The sequence below is a fragment of the Callospermophilus lateralis genome, chromosome 9, assembly GCF_048772815.1.
Source record: "Callospermophilus lateralis isolate mCalLat2 chromosome 9, mCalLat2.hap1, whole genome shotgun sequence".
Lineage (NCBI taxonomy): Eukaryota > Metazoa > Chordata > Mammalia > Rodentia > Sciuridae > Callospermophilus > Callospermophilus lateralis.
This window is the reverse complement of record NC_135313.1, coordinates 101,824,744-101,850,109: the sequence shown is the minus strand read 5'-3', so window position 1 is coordinate 101,850,109 and position 25,366 is coordinate 101,824,744. Positions and strand designations below refer to the sequence as shown.

The following is a 25,366-nucleotide window of genomic DNA, read 5'->3' as shown; positions in this document are numbered from 1 at the left end:
TGTTGGGCTTCCAGACCCTGCTGGTGTCCCTTAATGTATGCTACTTAACTAAAGGTGGTAGCGGCAATAGCCGAGGTAACTCAAGATAATGGTGGAGGTGCCCCAGGATGGATGCAGTGTTTTACAGAGATGGGGCCTTACACTGTCTTTGGGATGCCTGCTCTGAGATGCAGCGGCTTCTAGGCCCTGTCTGTTGTCAAAAGGTAGGGATTACTGTGTGGGGATGGCTATGGTGATGTCTGCAGTGTCTCAAGGTGGAAGTGGGTTAGGCTTAGGCTCCCAGGTGGCAAACTCAGACCTACCCTAGGCCTGGGTCCCACATATGTTGGTGTGGGCAGATCTGGGCCCTGCCTGAGCTCCCACAATAGTCTGCTGGTTGGAAGAGGCAGTCCTGTGCTGGAGCCTGAGCTCCAGAGAGTAGCTGCTGGTGGATGGATGGACCTGGGCCTACTGTGAGCCTAAGTCCCACTCAAGTCAGTGGGACTTTTTTAATTATTTATTTTTATGTAGTGCTGTTGAGGATCAAACCCAGTGCCTCACACATGCTAGACAAGTACTGTGCCACTGAGCCACAACCCCAGTACCCGCAGGATCACTGAATTGCTGAGGTTGGCTTTGAATTGCTGAGGTTGGCTTTGAATTTGCAATCCTCCTGCCTCAGCCACCACCACCCCCAGCCACTGGGATTACAGGGCTGTACCACCATGCCCAGCTAAGTCTTTTTAAAAGTTAAAAAAATAGGGGGCTAGGGTTGTGGCTCAGTGGTAGAGCACTTGCCTTGCAGATGTGAGGCGCTGAGTTCAATCCTCAGCACCACATAAAAATAAATAAGAGTGGGGCCGGGGTGGTGGCTCAGTAGTAGAGTGTTCACCTAGCATGCATGAGGCACTGGGTTCAATCCTCAGCACCACATAAAAACAAACTAATGTATCCACATTAAAAAAAAAAAAAAAAAAAACTAAAGATACATAAGTAAATAAATGTTCTTAAAAATAAATAAATAAATAAATAAATAAGAGTATTCTGCCCATCTACGACTAAAAAATATTTTTAAAAGTATAAACCCTGAAATCCCCTTAAACAAGATGAGACATCACTAATCATAGAGATGAATTTGCAATAAATGAAACACTGTCCTAACTGCGTCTTTTTCTCACCAGCACCTGGTCAATGTTTCTGATGAAGACACACATGTTCATATTTTACCTCCACAAACCAAATTCTTCCAGATCAGCTATGTGAAAAAGGTAGGCATCGCGGGATCACCTGTCCTCACGGGGTCACCTGCCCTCGCCACGCTCTTCTCTGCTGGGTTGTGCTTTCCTGTGTCCCCACCCTGTTTGGTTGGGAGCATAGCATGTTGTTACCACAGTGCTGCTGTCTGTGAGCCTGGTGTTTGTCCCAACAAGAGCCCACCTGCTTTCCAGGAACACCGCCTTGTCCCTGGCTTGTCCCTCATGGTCACCATCACCTTTTCTCCTGATGAGTGGCGATACTATTATGACTGCATCCGCGTTCACTGTAAGGTAAGTTTCTTAAAATTGCGTTTTTGTTGGGGTGGGGAGGGGTCAACATTTCTGTCCTCGGGGGAGGAAGAAAGAAATATGCAATGACCGGTCAGAGCTTTCTCAGCCTGGGCTGGGCAGTCCGACTGGCCGGGAAGGAGTGGCCCAGTGATGGACACCCAAGGTGGGAGGGTGTTAGGCTGCTATGAACCTGGGTAGGTTCAGGAGACACTGTGTGCGGCCAGGTCCTGTATAGAAGCCTCCTTTATTGTGTGGGACTGGGAGGTGGTGGAGACTTGAACACTCTCCTTAAAGCGCTCCGCTGAAAAATCAGCACACACCCAAGTTGTGATCATAAAAACAGGGCCAGCCTTCAGGGCCTGTGGGGAGGTGGAGCCTGGTGGCCTGACCCCCAGATGGCTGCACGGTTCAGTTTGTTCGTATGAATCTGTTCTAGGTCTCCTCATTCACCCTTCGGCCTCTAGCCAGAGCCAGCTCCACATGTTGTCCATTTTCTTAAAACTGCCACCTCCACCCACCCTTTCTCCATACTGTAGAGAATCTAGGAGCTTGAGAAGCCTCAAAGTTAAGAGCATTCTTCATGTTTCAAAAGTAAAATGGAGGGACCAGGGTTGCGGCTCAGTGGTAGAACACTTGCCTAGCATGTGTGAAGCACTGGGTTCGATCCTTGGCACCACATGAAAATAAACAAATACAATAAAGGTATTGTGTCCATCTACCACTAACAAAAATATTTTAAAAATCTTTAAAAAAAAAAGTAAAATGGAAGAGTAGTGCTCAGTTTCTTTTTTGTTTTTCCTTTTTAAGCAATACTCTTATTATTTACTATCTGTATCAAAAGGTGACTTGTCCTTGGTTTTCCTTGTTGAAGACAGAATAAAAATTTGCCACCTTAATTTTTATGACATTACCTTACTGGCTCATGTCATCATATCAGAGATGATTTCCCGTGGGAGACAGCAAGAACCTTAGGCCCAAGACACCGCAAATATTTTAGATGAAGAAACACGTTTCCTTACGATTGTGACAAACCATTTGTTGTTATTTGGAGATTCCATTAAAAAAAGCATAAAAATGAAACCAGAATATTGTTTTCAGAAAGAATATTCTGTACTCAGTAGAAGAAAAATTCCTAGAATGGGCATTGTACAGAGTACGAGGGTACATTTCCAGCCACCCACATATAATAGTGCTAATAATAACGCCTCATATTTATGCAGTACTTCTAAGTTTTTAAGATTTTCATCCACTTTAATTCTTAAAAACACCTTTTAGGAAAGGCATGATTGTCTCCATTTTACACAGGAAGAAACCGATCCAGAGAGAATAAAGGTCTTGCTCAAGGTCAAAAATTATGCAGAACTGGAAGCAAGTTTCTGGGCTCCCTTGCCAGTAATTTTTTTTACTATTCTGTGATGTTTAGATCAGAGATTCTGTGCTGGTTTCTCTTTCCCTCAGGTCATCAGTGATGATCTTTTGAGCTGATGATCTTTTGAGCTTATGATCTTTTGAGCTAGAAGCAGACAGGTTATCATCATTATATCTATGTGGGACATGATTAGCTTTCTTGGTAATAATGAACATCATTTCAATGAATTTCCTACACTTTTTTATGGCTAAAAAACCCTCAATATTTGTAATGTTGCACTTACACACTGAAGTTTCTTAAGAATTTTTTTTAGATGATAAAAAATAAAATAGAAAATAAAGCATCTTCAAGTTTGTCTTTAAAGGTTACAGTTTTCCGAATGTCAAACTTGACTTTCTTCTCATTAATTTTAGGGGGATGACACTTTGCTTGTCCCTATCCATGCCTATCCTGTCATGAACACACTGGACTTTCCCAAGTTTATAAATCTATCAAATGTTCTCCTTGGTAAAAGGTGAGTTACAAAAAGGAACCAGAAAAAGGTCATAGGATTGAAAAGTTAAGAGATACTTGGACAAAGGAAAACTTAGACTTGTGTCCTTCTAGTGGAAGTTCATCTTTCTACCTGAATTAGACTGGGCTGTTATCTGCAAAAAGCAAAAACAAACAAACAAACAAACAAAAAACCAGACAAAAAGTCAAATTATTGTAACAAAGAAAGGGAATGCGTTGGGTTATTTGATTGAAAGGTGCAGGGGAGGTCTTGAGGCATGGCTGGAGGTAGGGGGTTTAAATTCCTTGTGGGAACCTTTTGCTCCCCATGTCCTGGTTCTGCTGTCCTCTGCTTCCTTCTCAGCAGGTCCTCACTCATAGGGGAAAGGCAGCTACTGATCCTTGCCTGGCAACAGGAGAGATTGAGGGGCTAGAGGAATTGGGGTTGTCAAGCAGAAACTCAGGATTGCGTCTTACTGGACCAACTCGGATCATATGCTCATCTGTTAACCAGCCTGCTTTTAGATGAAGGGAGGGCAGACAACAGTCATTCATTGCAAGAGTCAAATCTCAGATTCTCTCCTTCTTGTTGGGAAAAATGGTTAATGATTCCAATTTTGGGAATTTAATTATGTCTTATTTTTTTGGTAAATACTTATTAAATGCCTATTACCAGCCCTTCCTTGTGCTCTAAGGATATAAAGAAGTTGGATATTGAGCTACTGGATATTGATATATAATGGTCATGCCAGTTGCTAAAATATCAAAATGCTTCTAATAATACTAGTTGGTTACTCTCTGTACCAAAAGGTGACTTATCTTTGGTTTTCCTTGTTGAAGACAGAATAAAAGATCGCCAACTTAATTTTTATAAATCGATGGCATTACCTCACTGGCTCACGTCATCATATTGGAGATGATTTCCCATGGGGGAGAGAAAGAATCTTAGGCCCAAGACACTGCAAATATTTTTAGATCAAGAAACAATTTAGATCAAGAAAAAATTTTCTTAAGATTGTTAGGAAATAATGCTGTCCTGCCTCTCTTCACCCAGCTGGAGGCTTCTCCCCTGCCGGCTATCTCCTGGGGATTCTGCTACTAAGGAATTCACACCCAGCGACTTGGGGGCTGGGGAGGCATCTGCAGCCCTGGGCTCCATGGGTCCACTCTGACCGATGGCTGCCTGTGAGGTGCTGATTGGTTGATATTTGAACATCATCCATGGTTCTGCAGGTGTCTGAGTCCAACGGGAGTGGGACTCATCCTCAGATGATGACACCATTCCAAGTGCTGTGTGTGGTAGAGACACACACAGGGAGCTGTGTGGGCCAGAGAGGGAGTGCTCGGCTCTGACTGGGGAAATGCAGAAAGTCCTCAGTGGCACAAGAAGCGACATCTGGGTTATCCTCAGGTATCTGGGTTATCCAAGGATGGCACTCCAAGCAGGAAGAGAGCATCTACGAAGCCATGGTGCAGCAGGGTGTGGCCTGCATCTTGTCAATGATGAGGGATCCTGAAGGGTTAGGACTCATCCTGTAGTTGGTCACAGGCCCAGAGGTGGCCAAAGTCTGTGGGCTTCAGCAGGCCTGGGGGACAGGAGCAGAGACAAGTAAGCTGCAGGCATCGCGGAACAGGGTGCCTAGCACTGAAGACCTGGGGCCTCCCATTAGCGTGAGAAGCAACAGGAATCCTTGGAGTGGTGGTGGAAACCAATGCACATGAGCTGTAGAGTTCTTCTTTTTAGTACCACCTGTTGTACTGAGCGGAACTCCAGAATTTAGCTCCTGTGTGATTCTCTTCTCTACCCCTACCTTGCACCTTCCTGGTGAGTTTCTGACTCAACATCTCTATTTACTTTTGTTTTAAAAAAACTCCTTAAAAATTGTTAAGTGAATAATACATGCAAAAGAGGATGATAATCTGTACACTTTAAAGAATAAAAATAATGAATACTTATTATATTAGGCATGAAACATGACCAGTAGCCGTGTAGTCACTATTTTGAATCTTGCAATTCAAAATTGTTGTTCCCTGAAATTTACTTTAACAGTTTTGACACATGTGCCCCCAATAATGCATTCTGTAGTTTTGCCCATTTTTGATCTTTCTATAGATGGAATTGTGCTACGCATAAGTTCTTTGGTAACTTGCTGTTTTCATCCATTGTGTTTTTGTGGCTTAGCTACATAAATGCACCTAGCTGTAGTTCACTGTGGTGCCGGGTTCCCTACCACATTTTTTATCCACTCTACTGCTTATGGATTATGGGTTGTTCTCACTATTGTTTTTTTCTGTGTTAGACACTGATCTTGTGCATTTTTGCACATGGCCCATGGGGCACATGTTCTGGAGTTTCTTCTCCAGGTCACATACCTAGAAATGGAATTGCAGGTCACAGCACAGGCTCATTGTTGGTATGCAATGCCACCATTTTCCAAAATGGTTACGTGCATTGACACACCGACTCAATGCATGAGAATCCTCTTATCTCCTACCTAATTATTCTTGTTGGTCAGATTTTTGTCACAAGATAAAATACCTAAGAAAAGCAACTTAAAGGAGGAGAGCTTTATTTTGGCTCAGTTTCAGAGGATTCGGTCCGAAGTTGGTCAGCTCCATTGCTTTGGGCCTAGCTGAAGCACATCATGGTGGAAGGGTGTGGCAGAGGAGGCTGCCCAGCTCATGACAGCCAGGAAGCAGAGAGGGCAAGAGTGAAGAAGGGACTGGGACACGAAACGCCCTCCAGGGCATACTGCACGTGACCTACTTCCTTAAAATAGGTCCCCCTTCCTACACTTTAGACCACCTCCCAATAAGGCCATCAGCTACAACCCATCAACAGATCAGTCCGCTCATGAGGTCAGAGCTCTCATGATCCAGTCGCTTCCCAGTAGCTGCCCTCTGAGCTTTGCTGCATTGGACCAAGCCTTTAATACATGAGCCTTTGGGGTAGGGAGACATTCCTGATCCAAACCATGACAGTTGCTAACAGTGGGTATGAGCAGGCTGTCACAGCCTTGGTGACATACTTTCCTGGCCCCGTGGTCTTCCATTCTGTATTTATTTTCCCAAAAACATTCTAGAAGGAATCTATGCCAGCACTTCCTCCATCCCTCTCAGCAGCCCTTTCTGACTCCCCACCTCCTTTTCAGGTTAAGCTCCCTCTCTAGGGATCCCAAGAACCTAACAAGGTGGATCTCTCCTCGCAGGACCCGTGTGAGACCAAATAGCTATTTCCTTTAAGTGAACAAATACAGCAATTTTTTTAATTAAAATTAAAGTTTCAGGAAACAACTAACTTCCTAGTCTATTAATAATTCTTTCTTCCTTTTCTTCCTCTCCAAAAACCACTTTTTTGTTTGAGTCATAAGCCAGGCTTATGAGCTGGAAAAAATAGTTTATTAAATTGTTAAAAATAATATGACTTAGAATGCAGGCATCATCAGTCTCAGGCTCTTAAAATAAAACTGCCCACTTCCTTGGGTCCTTCCTCCAGCTGTTTTGTGTGTAATATTCTTCATTTATAATTGGAATGAAAATTTCAGCTAAACAGTTTATTTGACTAAGTTATTGTTTATAATGGTGTAATATTTTTTAAAAAATCTTTCAAAAGATAAAAACACTACATTTTTCCTCCAGACATTCTGGCAGAAGGCAGCTAAACACAGACTTTACACCCTTTACTTAGTGACTCTTCACCAAATTTTAAGTACTCAAACCCTTCCATGCTACATTCCATCCAAAATGTGTGGGAACAGGATGGGGATTATTTTAAACAACTTTTACTTAAAATATTACCTATTGATTCTTGAGGGTTGAAGGTATTGTTTGGGTAGATCTTTATTCGGCATTCATTTTATTCATTCTTTCATCAAATGCTTGATATGTGTCAGGCACAGTGTTAGGTACTGTCTTCATTCTTTTTCTCTTACTATAACAGAATACCTGAGACTGGGTGAGTTATAAAGAATGGAAGTTTACTCTGACTCAGACAAAGAGAGGCTGCAAAGTCCAAAACTTGGTACCAGTATCTGCTCAGCCCATTCTGAAATTATTTGTAGTGACAGTTGGTCAGTAGTAAATAGGCAAGAGTCTGTATGTGGGCCAGACAAAACAGAAGGGGTCCCCTTGCTTTATAACAACTCACTCTCATGGGAACTAGCCCAGTGGGGCAAAACCAAGAACTTGACTTGGTGAGAATTAACCCAGTCCCACAAGAAAGACATTGATCTCTCTTAACAATCTATTCACTTCTTGAGGCCTCACTCCCAGTACTGCCACAATCAACTTTCAGCATGAGTTTTGGAGGGGACAAACCATATTCCAACCACAGCAGGTAGCAAGGACGCAGAGAAAATTAAGACCTGGACCGTGTTTAAATGGGCAGTTCCCATGTCTGACTTAGTGTCTTCTGAGAAAGGTGCTCAGCCAGCCTGAGTGGGGTAAAGTCGGGGCAGGGCGTTGGGGGCACTCAGACAAGATTTCCAGGAGGAAGACAGGTCTGAGCCGACCTTTGCTGGATAATCAGACGGGAGCCAGCCAAGGGGGTGGAGTGGAGGAGTGAAGCACAGCTGCTTCAGGCAGAGCAATGCCACGGTTACGGGTTACAGCAGAGGTGTGAAATGGCACAGCACGCCTGGGCTCATCCAGAACATTCTATGATGAGGCACATGTGGCCAGATCCACGGCATGGAGGTAGGGAAAGGTGGAAGGAGAAGGCCTCCTAGGCTTTTCTGGGAAATGCAGATTTTACCCAGAGGCCATCACTGGAAGGTTTAAGCAGGGAATCAGCACAGGCATATCTGCATTTTAGAGACCTCTCTCTGGGGACCTTGTGCAGAGAACTGGAGGGACAAGAGCAGGACTGGTATGGCCAGCCAGAAGAGGATCCTGAGAGGCACTGAGGGTTGTATTTTCCAGGGTCACACAGCCATGGTGAAGCAGAGGCTGAACTGGAATCCAGCTGTTTCAGAGCTGTAGGGGCCTGTGCTGTGGACATGACACCACATTACCCTGCCTGCTTTTCTGTTTGTTATTAATGACCCAGTCTGTGGTTTTCTGTGATGGCAGCACAAAAGACTAGGACACACTCATCTTTTTAAAAAAATGTTTCATTGCCGGGTGTGGTAGTGCATGCCTGTAATCCCAGTGACTCAGGAGGCTAAGGCAGGGCAATCACTAATTTAAGGACACCCTCGGCAACTTAGCAAGACCTTCAGCAACTCACCGAGACCCTGTCTCAAAATAGAACATAAAAAAGTGGCTTGGGATGTAGCTCAGTGCAAAACACCTCTAGATTCAATCTCTAGTACCAAAAAAAAAAAAAAAGTTTTATTGAGATATAATTTACATATAACTTACTAATTTTAAAATGTATACTTCAATGGTCTTTAGTATATGCAACTGTTACTACAAATAATTTTAGAACATTTTTATAGTCCTCAAAAGAAATCTCATAACCAAGCCCCATCCTCATCCCTCAAAAATTCCCAGTCCTAGGCAAGCTCTAATTTATTTTCTGTCTGGATGAGTTTGCCCATTCTGGACATTTTATATAAGTGGAGTTATATTATGAGGTCTTTGTGACTTACTTCTTCCATTTAGCATAATGTTTTCAAGGATTTCCCAACTTGTAGTTCATCCAACCTGGATCAATACTTCTTTTCCTTTTTTATTTCTAAATAATATTCTATTTCATAGACATGCCACATTTATTTACCTATACATCAGCAGATGGATAGTCAGATTCTTTCCCCTTTGGGACTATTATAGATACTTCTGCTATGAATATATTGAATATATGTGTAATACTTTTATATGGATATATTTTTCTCTTGGGTATGTACCTCGCAATAGATCATATGATAGCTCTATGTTTAACATTTTGAGGAAATACCAGACTGCCTTCCAATGCAACCATTTCTATAGCCAAAGAAGAGATACTCGACATTATAAAGAAGCACAGAATTGGTGTAGAACACAAATTCAGGAAAAGGTGGATTCAGAAGAGTATGTTTCCCTCTGCACATAGAGTTGATTTGGACAAAATCATCAGAGGTTGTAGGATTTGTGCGTCATACCGCTAATTTTGCTGTCCTACTTTGAAGCTGCTGGCAGAGCCTCTGTGGTGATGGATGGCACGTGGGTCCATTTTCTATGAGGGCCTGAGCGGAGTAGTTTATATTCATCAACTGTGATTTCTGTGGTTGGATCTGATGGCTGTATTTTTTTCTTACTGAGATAAAATGTCATGTGGACACTTGCCAACTACCTATAAACAACTTGGCGGCTTCAGATCTGGTAAAATGTACTTTGACAGCCTCTATAAATAACAAAACATTCCATCCCACTTTCTGTCCAGCAGCTCTGAGTCAAACACCGCATCGTTGGGGGGCGGGGGGCAGAGGACTTGCAGTTTTCGCAATGGCTTTGTTAGTGGGTAAGCCTCACCATGGAGACCCAGGGAATGTGCTAACTCCTCGGTACCTTCGAGTGTATCGTAGGTGAAACACAATCTCACCTTTCCTATAGGTAGAGCATGCTTATTTGAGATATGGAAATGTTATATCACTCCATTACCACAGTTCTGGAAAGATTTGTGTTCACCCATCTTGTTCTCTATTTTCTGCGACTGTATTTCTCAGTACTAAATAACTAGCTGGAATCTTCAGCAAACACACTCAGGTGACCAGTTGTTCTCCCATCAGCTGAGCTCCCCTGCACCCAAGTGACTTTGGTAACCAGCTGCTCAGTGTGATATAGACAAGTTCACCAGAAAGCCACCCAGGGAGAGGATGGGCAGTCCAGGAGTCCAGGAGAGGACCTATTCTGAACCTGGTCCATGGGCCCCCACAGTAAGCAGACCATGCACCATCTCGGGGCAGCAGTGGCTGCTTGGGCCCCAGGGCCATATTAACAACACTCACAGAGAAGTTCTCTGGCTACTCAGTTCCAAAGCCAAGGTATTTTGATTCCTGGAACTTTTAGATCATACACTTAGAAATTTACCAAAAGATGTTTTCTTTGAGCAGTGAACATTCTGGCTCATTTTAGAAAGCATGGAAATAACCAAGGTCAGAATATGATGCTGGAATTCCGTCGAGTTCTCTCCCTGCCCCTGATTGTAAACATATGGACCACGTGGAAATGTGCACTCTTCAGTCGCACCAAGAGGGAAGAGTGATGAGAGGGTGTGCAGACGCCAGCACAAGATGACAGCCCAGCCCCGTCTTGTGAGCCTTCATGGGAGGGGACTGAGAGCCAGCTGTAACTACAGTACAATGAAGGCGTTCAGGAGAAGACTACAATATTGATCTGCAGGGAGAGTTTTTCAAAGCCTCTCTATTTGAGGAGAAGTAATTGACATTTTTCATCTGGTCAAGGGAAGCGTGCCTTTTGCTCTTTTCCTTGTGTTCCAAACTCAAGTTGATTGGAAGAGCAGCAGCATTTTTTTTTTTTTTTTTAGAATTTTAAAATATTTATTTATTTATTTTTAAAGAGAGAGAGAGGACAGAGAGAGAGAATCTTAATACTTATTTTTTAGTTCTCGGCGGACACAACATCTTTGTTTGTATGTGGTGCTGAGGATGGAACCCAGGTCGCACGCATGCCAGGCGAGTGCGCTACCACGTGAGCCACATCCCCAGCCCCGAGCAGCAGCATTTTATGAAAGCATGCTGACCAGGGTGACTGGGCTTCACTTCAACCCCTCCCTGGATCTGTGGGACAGTCAGGAGCTTGTCTTCCCAAACTGGTACTTAGAACCATCACTGTCACTGAACATCAGCCTGAGTTTTCTCTATATGAAAAACTGTCCCACGCTTTGTAGTTAACATTTTTTTGATTTAATATCCTTTTGCTGACCAAGTGTTTTAGTCTGGATTTTCTAGAGGATCAGAACAACAGGAGATACACACACACACACACACACACACACACACACACACACAATTCTGAAAAGGGGACTTAGGTTGGCTTATGCAGCCAGAAACTAGATAGGCCCACGATGGCACCTCAATCTAGGACGACAGGCCTGGAAACTCCCTGGGCAGTGACTAGTCAGAGTTCTCTTTGGAAGAGTGAAGGAGCTGGAGTCTGATGTCCTCCGGCCATCACAGCAGTAATCAAGAACCCATTGGAGAAGAATGCTTCCTTGTTCTTGCAACATTTTTGTTCCATCCAAACCTCCAACCACTTGGACTGTGCTTCCCTCACTCAGGGAGGATCTCTGTTTCAGTTCGCTGTCCCATATGCCAATCAGTCCTAGACACAGCCTCACTGAGACACCCAGAAGCCTCTTCATCTTTGGTATCTCAATCTAATCAACTTCATAATTCAGATTAACCATTACACCAGGTATCCATCCAGCCAGGCATCTCCACCTTGTCTCTTTTTATGAATTTTATCAGGAAAAGGAGATTATCCAATTTCTAAACTATAGGGATCTATATTGATAATAATGAAGGGGCATAAATGCTTCCCCCTTTCCTTTAGCAAAAGTGGGCTCCAACTTGAGATAGTCAACAGAGCGAGTTCCGTGGGAGATGTGGGTTAGTTTTTGTTCTGTCTTCCTCACAAAATTCTAGACTTTGGACTTGGAGAAAGCAATGGGAAGGCTGAAAACCTAAAGTGGGAAAAGCCATTCTTGACCTTGTGAAAGCCTGGCATGAGCACTGTAATGTTCTGCTTTTCTCCCTTGAACCTTGTACAAAGTGTTCAATTGATCTGATTTATAATTGGCATCAGGAGCAAATTAATGTATGTGTTGGGAGTTAAAGGTGGGGCATTCTTGTTTAGGGTCTTCTATATAGAAAATCTTGGAATGACTCATTGCATTCAGCAACATATGCATATTGTGGAATATATGTAAACGCCAAGCTAATAGCATATTTGTTCTAAGCAGTAAGAAATTCAAAATTATTGTTAGGAAAAATATTCATGGATGAATTCCCAATTCTAATACTTAAGGCTCTAAGACAAGGAATTTCAATATCTATCCCGCAAGTTCCTAGGAAGAGCAAAGACAAAAATTGTGGATGGTTTCTGGTCCTGGAGAGACATCCCTAAATTGAGAATGCTCTCTGGGGGCTCCTCTACCTTACTTGGTTTACACAGCTGTCGAATCCCACTTCTAACGCCACACAGCAGTCACCTGTGGCTGCCGCTGCTGTTGCAGCATGACAGGCTTGTGGTACCTCTACACACATGCACCAGCACATGCACACACACACACACACACACACACACACAGCAGGTGCACACACAGGTGCACACTCAGATGGTCAATGTGCTTTTTTTTTTTTTTTTTTTTTTTTGTACTGGGGATTGAACTTAGGGGTCATCAATCACTGAGTCACATCCCCAGCCCTTTCTGTTTTTATTGTGAGATGGGATTTCACTGAGTTGCTTAGGCCCTTGCTAAGTTGCTGAGGCTGGCTTTGAACTTGCAATCCTCCTGCCTCAGAGAGTTGCTAGGATTACAGGTGTTTGCCCACTCCGCCTGGCTTCAGTGTACTTTCTAGAATAGGATCACCTAATGCTTGGCAACATAGTCAGCATAGAGTAACTAACAACCAGTCCATAGAATTGTAACTATAACTTCTTAAACAGCTGTTTTCCATTAAATATGTCCTTAGTTTCTCACCCCAAATTCTTAGATATTGCAATCTCAAAACCAAAAGTATTTGAATTTAAGTTGATTTGCTTACAAAATTCATTTCTTATTTCACCTAAAAGTGAGTTTTTTGTTTTAATAATTGCTGGTGGGATGCCACAAGGCCGAGAGTCCTGCTGGCTGCGTCAGGCCAAACCGTATTCAGGCTATGTAGCTGGGAGGAAGTGTGGTTTGAATCCAGTCAGTGTGTGGTTTCTTCTACCCCCTATTCTAAAAGAATATGAGGCTCTTGGTAGCTTTTATGTGTCCTCTTATCTTCCCCCAGTAAATGCTGTATTTTTCTCAACAAACAAAAGCAGTCTGGCTGCAGGAGGTTTTTCTCTCTTCACATCAATTTAGCTACTTGCCCTGGAATCAGTTCCATTCTGCTGCCAGCTCGTCCTGTTCTCTGGGCTCCAGCCACAGGCCCTGTTTGCCCCTCCAGGGAGCCACCCCTGAATTTCATTCCTTACCCCCACTAGTTCACTCTGCCACCCTGGGGAAGTGAAAGGTGCTATTTCCTCTCAAATTTATTGTTTTTATTAGTCCTTTCATGCTAATATTTAATTTTAAGGGAATTTTCTACTGTATGATCCCAGGGATATGAGGTACCTAGAGTCATCAAACTCAGAGAGGCAAAAAGCAAATGGTAGCTGCCAGGGGCTGGGGCGGGGTGGGGTCAAGGGAGACAGTGGTCAGTGGGGACAGGGTTTCAGTTTTGCAAGATGAAAAGAGCTCTCTGCGTATGGGTGGGGGTGATGATTACACACCAGTGTGGATGGACTTAATACCACTGAAGTACACGCTTAAAATTATCTCAGTGGTAGTACCTTTTGTTACAATCTGTGAAAGGTGTTTTCTGTTTTGTTTTTGGTGCTGGAGCTGGAACCCTTGCCCTCACACATGCTAAGTACCTTCTGACTACACCTCCTACCCTACAAGGGGGCTTTTCAAATATGAACTGCTTCCCTATTATCTCTACAGATGACAGATATGTCATCTCTCCCGTATACCTTTTTCTGAAGTTAGTTCCTTTCCAGCCCCAGGAGAAATGCTTTCATTTTTTTTTACCAAGGATGGAGAGGTAGCCTCATTGCATTCTGGTTCCCTCATGTTTTCACCAGGGTCCTGCTTTTCCTAAACTACTGGGCACAGGGTGAGACTGGGGATAGCTTTACCCACAGGAAGGACCAAGTAAGGGTGGAAAAAAAACTGAAACCAGGGCCACGGAGGTAGCTCACAGCCAGCCTCCCAGACACTTCCATTCCCTCACCTCTGATGTTGTCCTAAACTTAGTCTAAGATGCAGGTGGTGTTTATTCTGTAGTGTAAAAAAATGATTAAAGACCTAATACTTGAGCATATCTCCATATAAATTCGTTTGGTCTTTGTGTGACTGTATCATTGAGGATCATGGTTTGCGGCACAAATCCCAGGGACATTAATTGTGTCTTCAAAAAAAAAAAAGATAAGCAACTTTTAAAAGTTCAAAAGAACTTAAAAGTATCTGAGATAAAAGAGCATTTTTTGAAATTTGAAATGTAACTTGCCCTCATTTCTTTATATCTTTTTATTTTATTTTTTTAAATTTTTATTATTGGTTGTTCAAAACATTACATAGTTCTTGACATATTCTTTATATCTTTTAAAATCGTTGCCTGTTTGGAGGTTGGGAGTTTGACTTCTCAGACAACTAACAATGTGTCTCATATTCATCTGTTTTGTTGGATATATTCTGAGCAGTTAAGAGCTCAGCAATTTGTATCTTAAGCATAAGTGAAAATAACTGGCCAGTTCCCAGAGTTCCTTCTTTCTCCCTGTATGCATGCCAATTTGAGAGGAGGTTGGTAACATTTAGGAAAAATTCTTGGAATTTGTCATTGCTGAAGCTGCTATTAGAAATTACCAGACACTGGGCAGCTTAAACACCAAACATTTCTTACAGTTCTGGAACTCCAATATGGTGGTACCAACATGGGCACGTTCTGATGAGGTCCCTTGTCCAGTGTTCCTCACAGGGCAGGGTAGGGTGGTGGTGGTGGAAAGCTCTGGCCCCTTCTTCCTCCTAAAAGGACTCTAATCCCATTGAGGGCAATCCTCTCTCTTGACCTTACTGAATTACCACACAAAAGCCCCAGCTCAGTCATGGAAATCCGTGCATTTGCCTGTGTATACAGTCTAGTCTATCGGAAGATGTTACACAGGCTTTCTTAACAATTGCTCATGAAAGGAGATGACTTCTGCAAAGCTTAGCAACAGAGCAACACAGAGGAATCAGTTTCAGGGAAGGTCAGTAGAGAAGAAAATGTTTCCAAACAACGTGATGTCATTAGCTGTCCCTTAACATTAGAGGAGTGATGCAGTATAGCAGTTAAGAGCTCAGCATCTGGAGACATGACTTTAAGTTCCACTTCACCATTTACTAACTGTGTGACCTTGGACTTCCCCAGAGTTCAGTGCATGTATCATCCATAAGATGGGGATAACAGCGTGGCTTTCCACAGATGGTTGAGAGGTACAAAGATGTAAGCACAGTGGTGATATATCCCAAGGGCTGGTACAAGAAAAGAAAAAAAAAAAGAGTTCAAAATTGCCAGATTAAGACAGTAACCAGAAAGGAATAAAAGAGTCATTCTCTAAAGGATAAAAGATGTGGGAAAGAGAGATGTTGTTGGCTTCCATTTTTTCCATGTAATAAACCACCCCAAAAGTAGTGCTTAAAAGAACATCAGTCATTGATTTTGCTATGGATCTTCAACTTGGGCCTGGTTTAACAGGGAAGGCTCCCTCTGCTCCCCGCAGAGTCAGCGGCTCTCCTGGAGGCTGAAAGATACACTGCCAAGATGTCCACACAGCTGCTGGCTGTTATCTGGGAGCTCAGATGGTGACCTGAGGGCCAGGAGCCTTGGTTCTCACCTTGCAGGTCTCTCAGAGGCCGCTTGAGCTGCCTTCCTTGGGGATCAGAATGGGAATCCCAAGAGAAGAGGAGGGTACCAGTTTCTTAGGCCTTGACCTTAAGAAACAGGTACAGCTGGGTTCAGTGGCTCACACCTGTAATCCCAGTGACTTGTGGAGGCTGAGCCAGAAGGATCACAAGCTTGAGGCCAGTCGCAGCAACTTAGCGAGATTCTGTCTTAAAATTAAATTTAAAAGGGCTGAATGTAACTCGGTGACAGAGCACCCCAGGATTAAATCCCAGCACTGTGAACAGAAAGAAGGAAGGATGAAGGAAGGACAGGAGGAAGGGAGGGAGGGAAAGAAAGAAGGGCACGCACAGCATCATTTCCATGGTGCTCTGTTGGTTAAGTAGCAGTGGAACCCAGAGTCAAAGGAAGGAGGCTTGGACTCCACCTCTCAGTGAGAGAATGTCAGAGTTTGTAAACTTGTTGAAAACCGTCACAGCGTGTGACCCCACAACTTGCCCAGACTCTGGGTTGTTTCAGTAGCCTTTGGTACATTTGGAAGGGAAAAGATGATACACAGACACATCACTTCGGTTCACTTCCTTTGCTCTGTGAATGATTTCCGCATCAATGAGCAGTTTAAAAAGGAAAAGTCCTACTAAGTTGACTTAACCCCAAAATGACATCATTGGGCATCTTAGCTCACCAGATGCTATGGTCTGTGTTATTGCTCACCTTATATCTGTGCCCCTGTGTCAAGAATTCCCTTTACCTGATGGCCTTTCCTTCAAAACCTACACATAGTAACTAATGGTGAATGTACTGTGGCTCCCGAGTCCAACCATCTTGGAAATGACTAGCTTTTGTCCCTAACCCTTCCTTCTCCAGTAAAAGAGCCAAATGCTAGGATGGTAAGGTGACCTGTTCACCGCACTCTCCAGAGAGCGAGAGTTTCAAAATGGGAAGTACAGTGGACTTTATGTATTCTCCAATAAGTTCACAGAGCGTTCATTCTCTCAGAAAGTCAGGAGGGACAAGAAAGAAATTGGAATTTATTTTATTGCATTTACTTTGTGTAAGGCACATTGCACTGTTTTTTTTTTTTTTTTTTTTTTTTTTTGAGAGAGAGAGAGAGAATTTTTTAATATTTATTTTTTAGTTTTTGGTGGACACAACATCTTTATTTTACTTTTATGTGGTGCTGAGGATCAAACCCAGCGCCCTGCCAGGTGAGCGCGCTACCCCTTGAGCCACATCCCCAGCCCGATTTGCGCTGTCTTCTTGTAGGCATACACTTTGCACATGATCATAATTTAAAAGTTTAGTATTTAAAAGGTTTGAGCTGGATTTTTTTCAAAGACAAGGAATAATTCTTTAAAAGTAATTAATGTGCTTTATACCCAGCCCTAACACAATTGATAAAATATTTAAGTAATGAAGTAACAGGGATAAAAGTTGTGGTTACCTCCGAAAGCACTGACTTGCACTTGCTTTCCACATTTTAATTCCTATAAGTTACAGAAGAACTCTAATGTAAGTTCCTATTTGCTTCTGAGGAATGCTATGTATATTAGTGTTTATTGTAGATCATTTTTAATAGTATGCGGTGAGGAGAATTCACTTTAGTTTTTTTTATTTCCATCCAGTTCCTAGTGAGATTCTGTTTCTTCAAATATGAGAAACTTCTAAATAAACTAAACTTTGTGTTACCTAAACCTCCTGTTGATCTAAATTCATCTAGACTGCCCTTTATTTATGGTGAGGGGCCATCCTCACTAATCTGATGTCCATGTTAGGATCAGCAGCATGAAAGCAACACCCAGCAATCCCACTGAAATTTGGAATTAGGATGCCTTGCCCTACTGGGTCTCCTTCAGAACCATGGCACTGGGAATTCTGTGCCCTTAAGGAGTTGTTTATTTTTCCAGACTGGCTAATGCATCAGGAACTTGGCTTCATGTAATCATCATGAAACCAAAAACCTTGACACTTTTTCTATAGGAATTATCAGAGTTGTGGAGTTAATTGAAAACAGTATTTATGACCAGTAGGAAAAGTCCCAAGAGGGTTTTTGATTTGTTTCAGTTCAGGGAAATGCAACCATGTAGCTTTTAGCAGAAAATTCCTGAACATCAACTGCTCCTGACAGAGCCTTGGGGATGCCACCTACACGCAGCTCTGCGGGTCCCCATCCTCGTCTTTGAAAATATGATATTAATGTACCCCAAGAGAAAGATTGAATAAAGTTCAGTAACAAATAAAATACTCTTTATTTTATTGGTGTTATTTATTTCTTTGTTCTATTTTATGGCTTTGAAGATGGAACCTAAGGCCTCACAATTACCCGGCAAGCACTCAGTCACTGATCAACATCCCCAGCCCAATACTTCCTTTTACATTTGAAATATTTCACAGATTTTTGAAAGGCAATGAATTTCAAAGCCAAATAAAAATGCTTTGGGCATAGTTTTTAAAACCACATTTGCAATCCCCAAATTTCAGAAAGGGGTGATTTCACTTTGCTCCAACAAATATTTGCTGGGTGCTGTGTGGGATTCTGGGACAGTGCTCAGGTTACTCTAGAGACCGGAGTGGAGTCAGACTCTGCCTTCGCAGTCTCCAGGGAAGACAGGTCCGGGCAGGTGAGGAAGCAAGCTGCAATCGTGAAGCCCACGGGCAGATAAGTTCTGGCGGTTACCTACCAAGAAGGCAGGTGCCAGCTGGCCCACCAACATTGCTTGGACTGTATTGCAACAGTGGTCACCCAGGAGCATGAACAGAAGAAGTGAGGGGATGGCCAGTGGGCAGGAGGCCCACCATCTGACAGGTGATAAGGTAGGGACCAGCCGTGAGGCAGGAAGGTCATGAAGAGCCCTGAGGCCCAGGAGGTACAGGGCAGAGAGAGATGAACAGAGTTGAGGATAAAGAAGCCCAGTGGTGGCTGGAGGAAAAGGGAAGAGGTGAAAGAAAAACAGGGATTAGAAAGGAAGGACTTCACTGCCTGGCTGCTAAAAGGGGACCAGATAATCTGCCCCAAGGGCTGCGTGGACACCAAGTGGCCATGGGAGAGCTTGGTTCCCCCTCACACATCCTGCAAACTCCAGCTGACTTGGGCTTGCCCTGTGGAAGGGGCACAGAATGTGAAACACAGGGATCTCCAAGAAAGGCCACCTCTGCCACAGCTCCTGTGGTGCTGTAAGTGACAGGCCCAAGCTTGCTTGGGAATCTCCTGTCTTGGGGTGACAGAGCACTCCTGGGCACGCACCCCCTCTCTGGGCCCTCTCAAGGCTGCTGGACTGCTGACCAAATAGAGCCTGTTCAGGGTTCATTCAAGCGCAGCCCAAAGCATGGCTTCTTCAGCACTGTAGGGTTCAGCCCTGTGGAGGCCCAGGGCCTCCCTGGCTTTCTGTTAGTCCTGTCTGTTCCCGAAGCTTCCTGAGCCCAGTTACCTGGTAGAAACTTCCTCTTCCCCACCACCGAGTCTCTAGGAAAAACCCAACAGCACCCCAGGCAGCAAAGACAGTGGTCTTGGGAGTCTGAATGCCAAGGATGAGGACCTTTCTCACATCCGGTTCTGCCAGTAACTAGCCATGCTGCTTTGTCTGGAACTCTTGGTCTGTCTTGTGCCTCAGTTTCCTCTTGGAAGAGGGGATGATCATCACACACCTCATGGCATCAAAACAGTCAACATGGGAGATGCCCAGGACTGTTCCTGGCACACAGAGTGCTAGACCGGTGTTGGCTGTGGCCATTGTTGGTGTTTGTCGTGCAACTTCAGTCTCTATTCCTGGCTACCAAAAGAGCTAGAAAATAATGTTCAATATTCTTTCTTCCACCCCCACCTTTTTTTTTTTGGCAGCAAAACCTATGTTATCCCTTTACAGTGCAGCTGCCCTGTAGATTTCGAGTTCCACATCACTTTGACTCAGTCTCATCGAGCCTTTTCTATTGAGCCAACATCAGGTAAGGACAGTCAGGATTTCAAGCTTCTAATTTCCTTAGGATTTTCAGATCCAAGTCAGGATTGGGAAAGTAGGTCTCCAAGAAAAACAGAATATACCACATTTGAATATTTAATCATATTTTTTAACTGGTAACAAATTTTACACATCTGACATAACGTAAAATGAAATTGGACACTTGAGAATAAAGACACTTTGGGATAATTTGTATCATTCAGATAATTTGTAATAATGTCCAGGTGAGTTTCTTCTAAGTTCAAAACTCAAAATCAGAAATTAATTGAGTCTAATTCTACTTTTTGGCTCTTGGTACATCATTGGGTTTTTATTCACCTTTAAATTCATTTTTAAATAAAATGACAATATTGTAGGGTGTGTAATCCCAATAACTGGGGAGGATAGGCAGGAGGATTGTAAGTTCAAACTTAATGAGACCCTGTCTCAAAATTAAAAAAAAAAAAAATGTTTAAAGGGCTGGGATTGTAGCTTAGTGGTTAAGCAACCCTGGGTTCAATCCCTGGTACCTAAATAAATAAATAAGTGGCAATATTATTCCTTCCAAAGATTTCAGAATCTTAATAAAGGGCCTAATGCATTTGTCTCATGTGTGATATGAACGATCTGCCTTTATGTTCCCCAAAGGACATAAATCCCTACCCTTGGAAAGTGGCATCCCTTACAGTTGAAAGTAAGATCTTTTTTTACCAGAAATGATTTCTGCTTCCCAGTTGCTGTCTCTTGATATTTAGGTTTGGGATTTAAGTATTTGTTCCCAGTGATGAGTGCCAAAATAGTTCATTTTTTTAAGTCTATATATTCACTGTTCACACCTCTTTCATTATTACAAGTGCATATTTTGTCTAATATGAGTGTTTAAGGCGGAAATTTTGTATTAATCCTAAATCATGACATGCATATAGATTCTTTTTATTTCCCCTTTTTTTCCCCTGTACTGGGGGTTGAACCAAAACCTCACACAATGTTGATTATTTTCTATAGAACTGGGAATCATTTTTGAGATTTTAAAATATACTTACATTGCAAAAAACAGGACTTGATTTTCTGAAGTACCACACTTAATAGTGAGAAAGTGAGAACAATTAGGGATAGCTAATATGTTAGATGCAAATGAGCTCCCTAACTTCTGAAGAGTGTAGGTAATTAATTTTTAACCACATCCTTAAGAAAGAAGGAAAAGCTGGACAATCAGGTAGCCACTCTGTGCACAGATCCTAAGAAGCTCTGTCACATTGATAGCAAAGCTCTGTCACTTAGCCCTCAGAATATCCTTGATGGTGGCCATGGTGACACACAGCGTGACTTGCATAGTTTCATAATTGCTCTGATGTACTAATTGTCAGCCACATGTCAGGCACTGGGCAAGCACATCACATTCATTGTGTGGTTTCATCCTACAGTCCTTACAACTGAGAACAGTCATCACCTCCCTACGGCTGAGGACAGTGAGACTCAGGGAGGCCAGGTGACTTGCCCAGGGTGACAGGGTCTGTCTGATTCCAGACTAGAACTCTTGGCAATTACACTAAGTTGAAAGAGTCATGACACCAAGATGCCTTGAAATGGAAGAGGAAGACAAATAGAATCATGTCATGAAGAGTTTAGGGAAATTCTATTTTGCAAAAGAAATATTGAATAAATTAACAATCCATCTCAATCAAGCCTGTATCTTCCTCTTGCCTTCAGGGCCCCTGCGAATCTCCTGTGTGCTGTGTGTGTTGTTAGCAGCCAGAAGGTTATGTGCTTGACAGAAAATGATTGTTGGCTTGGCTGAATTTCCCCAGCATCGTCTACCCAGACCCCTCCTTCTCAGCTTCCCATTAGGCACAGGCAGAGCCCCAGACTGCCCGGGCTTGCTCCTAATGTCTGCATTTGGGATATTTGATGCATAGGGATGAAAAGGAAACTTAGTAGGTTCCAAAAATCTTTAGTTACCACCCATTTCTAGTTCCAATAAAAAAATCTTGCCAGAGAAAGAAGGAAATTAAAGATTAAAGGCAGTACTGGGGATTATTAGCTGCCCAAGTATCTGTAGCCTGTGACACTTCATCCGCTGAACCTGAGCAGGAATTGATTCTTCCAGGGAAATTCAGACATGAATGTGTACCCAAAAGCTGCAGGGCTTATCTTTTACCTCCTCACAGTTAATCTCTAGGACTAACTTTTTTTTTTTTTAACATTGATGGACCTTTATTTTATTCATAATATGTGGTGCTAAGAATCGAACTCAGTGCCTCACGCATGCTAGGAATTGCTGTACCAATGAATGAGCCCCAACCCCAGCCCCAGCTAAGCCTAATTTTTAAAATGGGGCATTCTAGAGTCAGCCCTGGCCTTGCACTTTTTAAATTTTGTTTTGTGTTTGTTTGTTTGTTTGGTACAGGGAATTGAACCCAGAGGTACTTAACCACTGAGCCACATCCCCAGCCTTTTAAAATATATTTTATCTAGAGACAGGGTCTCACTGAGTTGCTTAGGGCCTCACTGAGTTGCTGAGGCTGGCTTTGAACTCATGATCATCCTGCCTCAGCCTCCAATTATAAGCATGCTCTGTGGCACACCAGCTGGCCTTGCACTTTTGTGAAAGAAAAGGAAAGATCTGAGCTTTGAGAAATTCACCTGGTGGCTTGACCTCGGGAAGCAATTGCCTCTTCCTTTTTAAGAACTCAAATAGCTTAAGCATAAAATTTGCAAAGAAATATTTCCTCTTTCTGATGTCTTAATGATTTTTTTTTATTTAAAGTCCTGGAGATTCAATTCAGGGGTGCTTTACCACTAACATACATCCCCAATCCTTTTTACTTTTTATTTTGAGATAGGTTCTCACTAAGTTACTGAGGTTAACCTTGAACTTGAGATCCTCCTGCCTTGGCCTCCCAAATTGCTGGGATTACAGGTGTATACTATCACACCTGGCCTTTTTAATGATAATTTAACCTACAATAAATTATTACTCGTTTTACATCACATAAACGCTGTGAAGGAGATGTTCACAGAATGTACACTACATACCAAGCATTATCTCACACAATGTATTTTAACAGATGAGAAAACAGATAAGGTGTCCAAGGCAATCACAGAGCTAAACAAGGGGGTGAAGCGGGTTCTAAGTGGCCTCTGGGACTATCTTCTCGCCCCCATACCTCAGGCAGTAAAGGTTCACAGAACCAGGAGCCAGAAAGTAGCTTCCCACCCCCAAAGACCTCCCTCTGTAATCCAGTGAATCAAAGGCATTGCTGTCAACACCTGTTCATGGATGATTTTTAAATGACGTAGCTATTCATTTCCCAAATGAGGCTTAGAGAGATGAAGTAGTTTATGCCAAATCTCATAGTTAATGGGACTGTAAATCCTACAAGGTTAAAACCAATTCTTAGTAACCCTTTCTAACACTTCTAGTGAGTGGGTTGGAAGACCCTGTGACAATTCAGGAAGAATAATCTGTACTCAGATGTTCCGAGAGAAAACTTTTTAAAATTTTTACAATATTCATGATGTCACTTATGTATGAAATCTCAAAAAGTTGACCTCAGAGAAGTAGAGTGTAGAACAGTGGTTAACAGAGACTGGAGGAGAAAGGGGGATAGTCAACAGGAGCAGAGTCACAGATAAGGGGATACATTCTGGTGTCCTGTTGCACCTTAAGGGAACTATGGTCGACCATAATGTATTGTGTACTTCAAAATAGCTACAAGAAAGGATTTTGAAATGATAATTGTTTGAGGTGAGGGATCCTCTGATTACCTGCATGTATCAAAACATTCCATTTGTATGATGATTATGTGTCAATTAAAAATAAAATGAAACCTTAAAATTATAACATGGTAAAGACATATAAGAAAGAAGAGATTTTTACAAATTATCCCCTTATTTGGCCTTACTGTCCTAAAAAAAAAAAAGATGTGTTTTTGTTTTTCTGTCTCCTTTTAATAACTGCCCATATTTATGCATGTGTTCTATATAATTGTAATCTAGGCAAAGACACAGTGGTATTGCCTGGTGGTGAATTCATTTATCACTGTGGCATTTTTCAGGGTTAGTACATTTTCATCCTAATATTCATGGTATCAATCAGTTAGGGTTTTCTTGGACTTTAGTTTATTTCCGGGTTTTGTCCTCACCTCCCTGTCTCTGACCACTGTCCTCCCAACATTATCCTTGGTTATGTTGAGGGTAGCAATCTTTAATCAACCCCAGGTGACATTGGACTGGATGGATAAACTAGTGGTTTGGCATTTTAAAATGAAGTCACATTTTGGGGTCACTTTTCTCACTTTCAAAACATGATATTTTTTTCTCCTTTATCCCACCATTAGTTTTTGCAGAGCAGGAAGCTGTGATTACTTGGCACACCTTTTACAGCTTTTAACATTTGACAGTCAGCTGCCACCGTGTTCTGGTAACAGAGCTGGTATTCCTGCTAATGGAAAAAGTGGTTGACTTTGGTTGCCTAGACTACATCTCCATAGTGTGCTTTGTGTTTTAGGTCCAGGCTGGGAGCACTTAAAAATAAATCAACCTGGGCAAGGCAAACATTAATTCCTGATCCAGAGCCTTTTTTTTGGTTATTGTTAATCAATGAGTTGGAGCAGAAGCAACAGAATGTTCTTGGTTTAAAGCGCCCCATGAATTTTGGGTCACCGGGGTATGGTCTCTGACCAATGGCTGGTCAAGGTGCTGAAGTTCCATACATCATGAAGAACCAGGGATTCTGCTCTGCTAGTCTTCAACTGGCTGACAGACCCCAGTTAGTCTCCTGGATCATTCTGCCCTGTCCAGGGCTCAAAGGTCACTAGTGGGTGTCGTTTAACAAATTTGCCTTCAGTGCTTGAGGAATTGACACCGATACCTGTTTCTGAAGCACTTTTACCTATTTTTGATTTCTTGCAAGGGACTCGGGAAGACAAAAGGGTTTGGGGCTGGTGTCTGCCTTTGGGGCTCACGCATTATGCTGGGAGTACAAAGTCTGCAAGGTAACAGGTCCAGCAGTACAGGAGTTCCATGGGGTGCAGACGGAAGCTTAGGGTAGTGAAGCTTGGTGGCTGGAGAGGCAGGAGGGGCTCCCTGGGACACGTAGGCAGAGGGAGGCTTTCGGGTTTGCTTCATTCAATCGTTCAGCAAGAATTTCTTGAGTACTAGCAGGTGCCTGTTTTCCTAAAACTGACATGCTAGTCTAGGGGAAGACAGACTTTTACATTCATTTCTTTTTGTTTACTGTCCCCAACTAGAAGATAAACGCCACAAGACTTGAGACTTCGTTTTGTTTATTCCTGCAAAATGTCCCTGAGACAGTAGCAGGCACACAGTGTCTATTCTCACTCATGCAGCCTGAGTGGCTGCAGGAATGGCCCACAGAGAGAAGGGAGAGAGTGGTACAAGATCCAGAGGAGGCAGAGGAGGTCGTAAGCCTGGCGAGCCTCTGCAGGGATAATGGAAAGACCAGAA

At 42.8% G+C, this 25,366-nt stretch overlaps 1 protein-coding gene across 1 annotated transcript in view; it reads left to right on the top strand.

Annotated features, from left to right (window-relative positions):
- Positions 1-25,366, top strand: part of Cfap221 (cilia and flagella associated protein 221) — a 91,849-nt gene that overhangs the window by 16,858 nt on the left and 49,625 nt on the right. The window contains exons 3-6 of the mRNA XM_076866545.2: positions 1,161-1,247; positions 1,428-1,526; positions 3,309-3,409; positions 19,801-19,904. Of these exons, the coding sequence (XP_076722660.1) occupies positions 1,161-1,247; positions 1,428-1,526; positions 3,309-3,409; positions 19,801-19,904 (391 nt within the window). The remainder of the gene's footprint in view (positions 1-1,160; positions 1,248-1,427; positions 1,527-3,308; positions 3,410-19,800; positions 19,905-25,366) is intronic.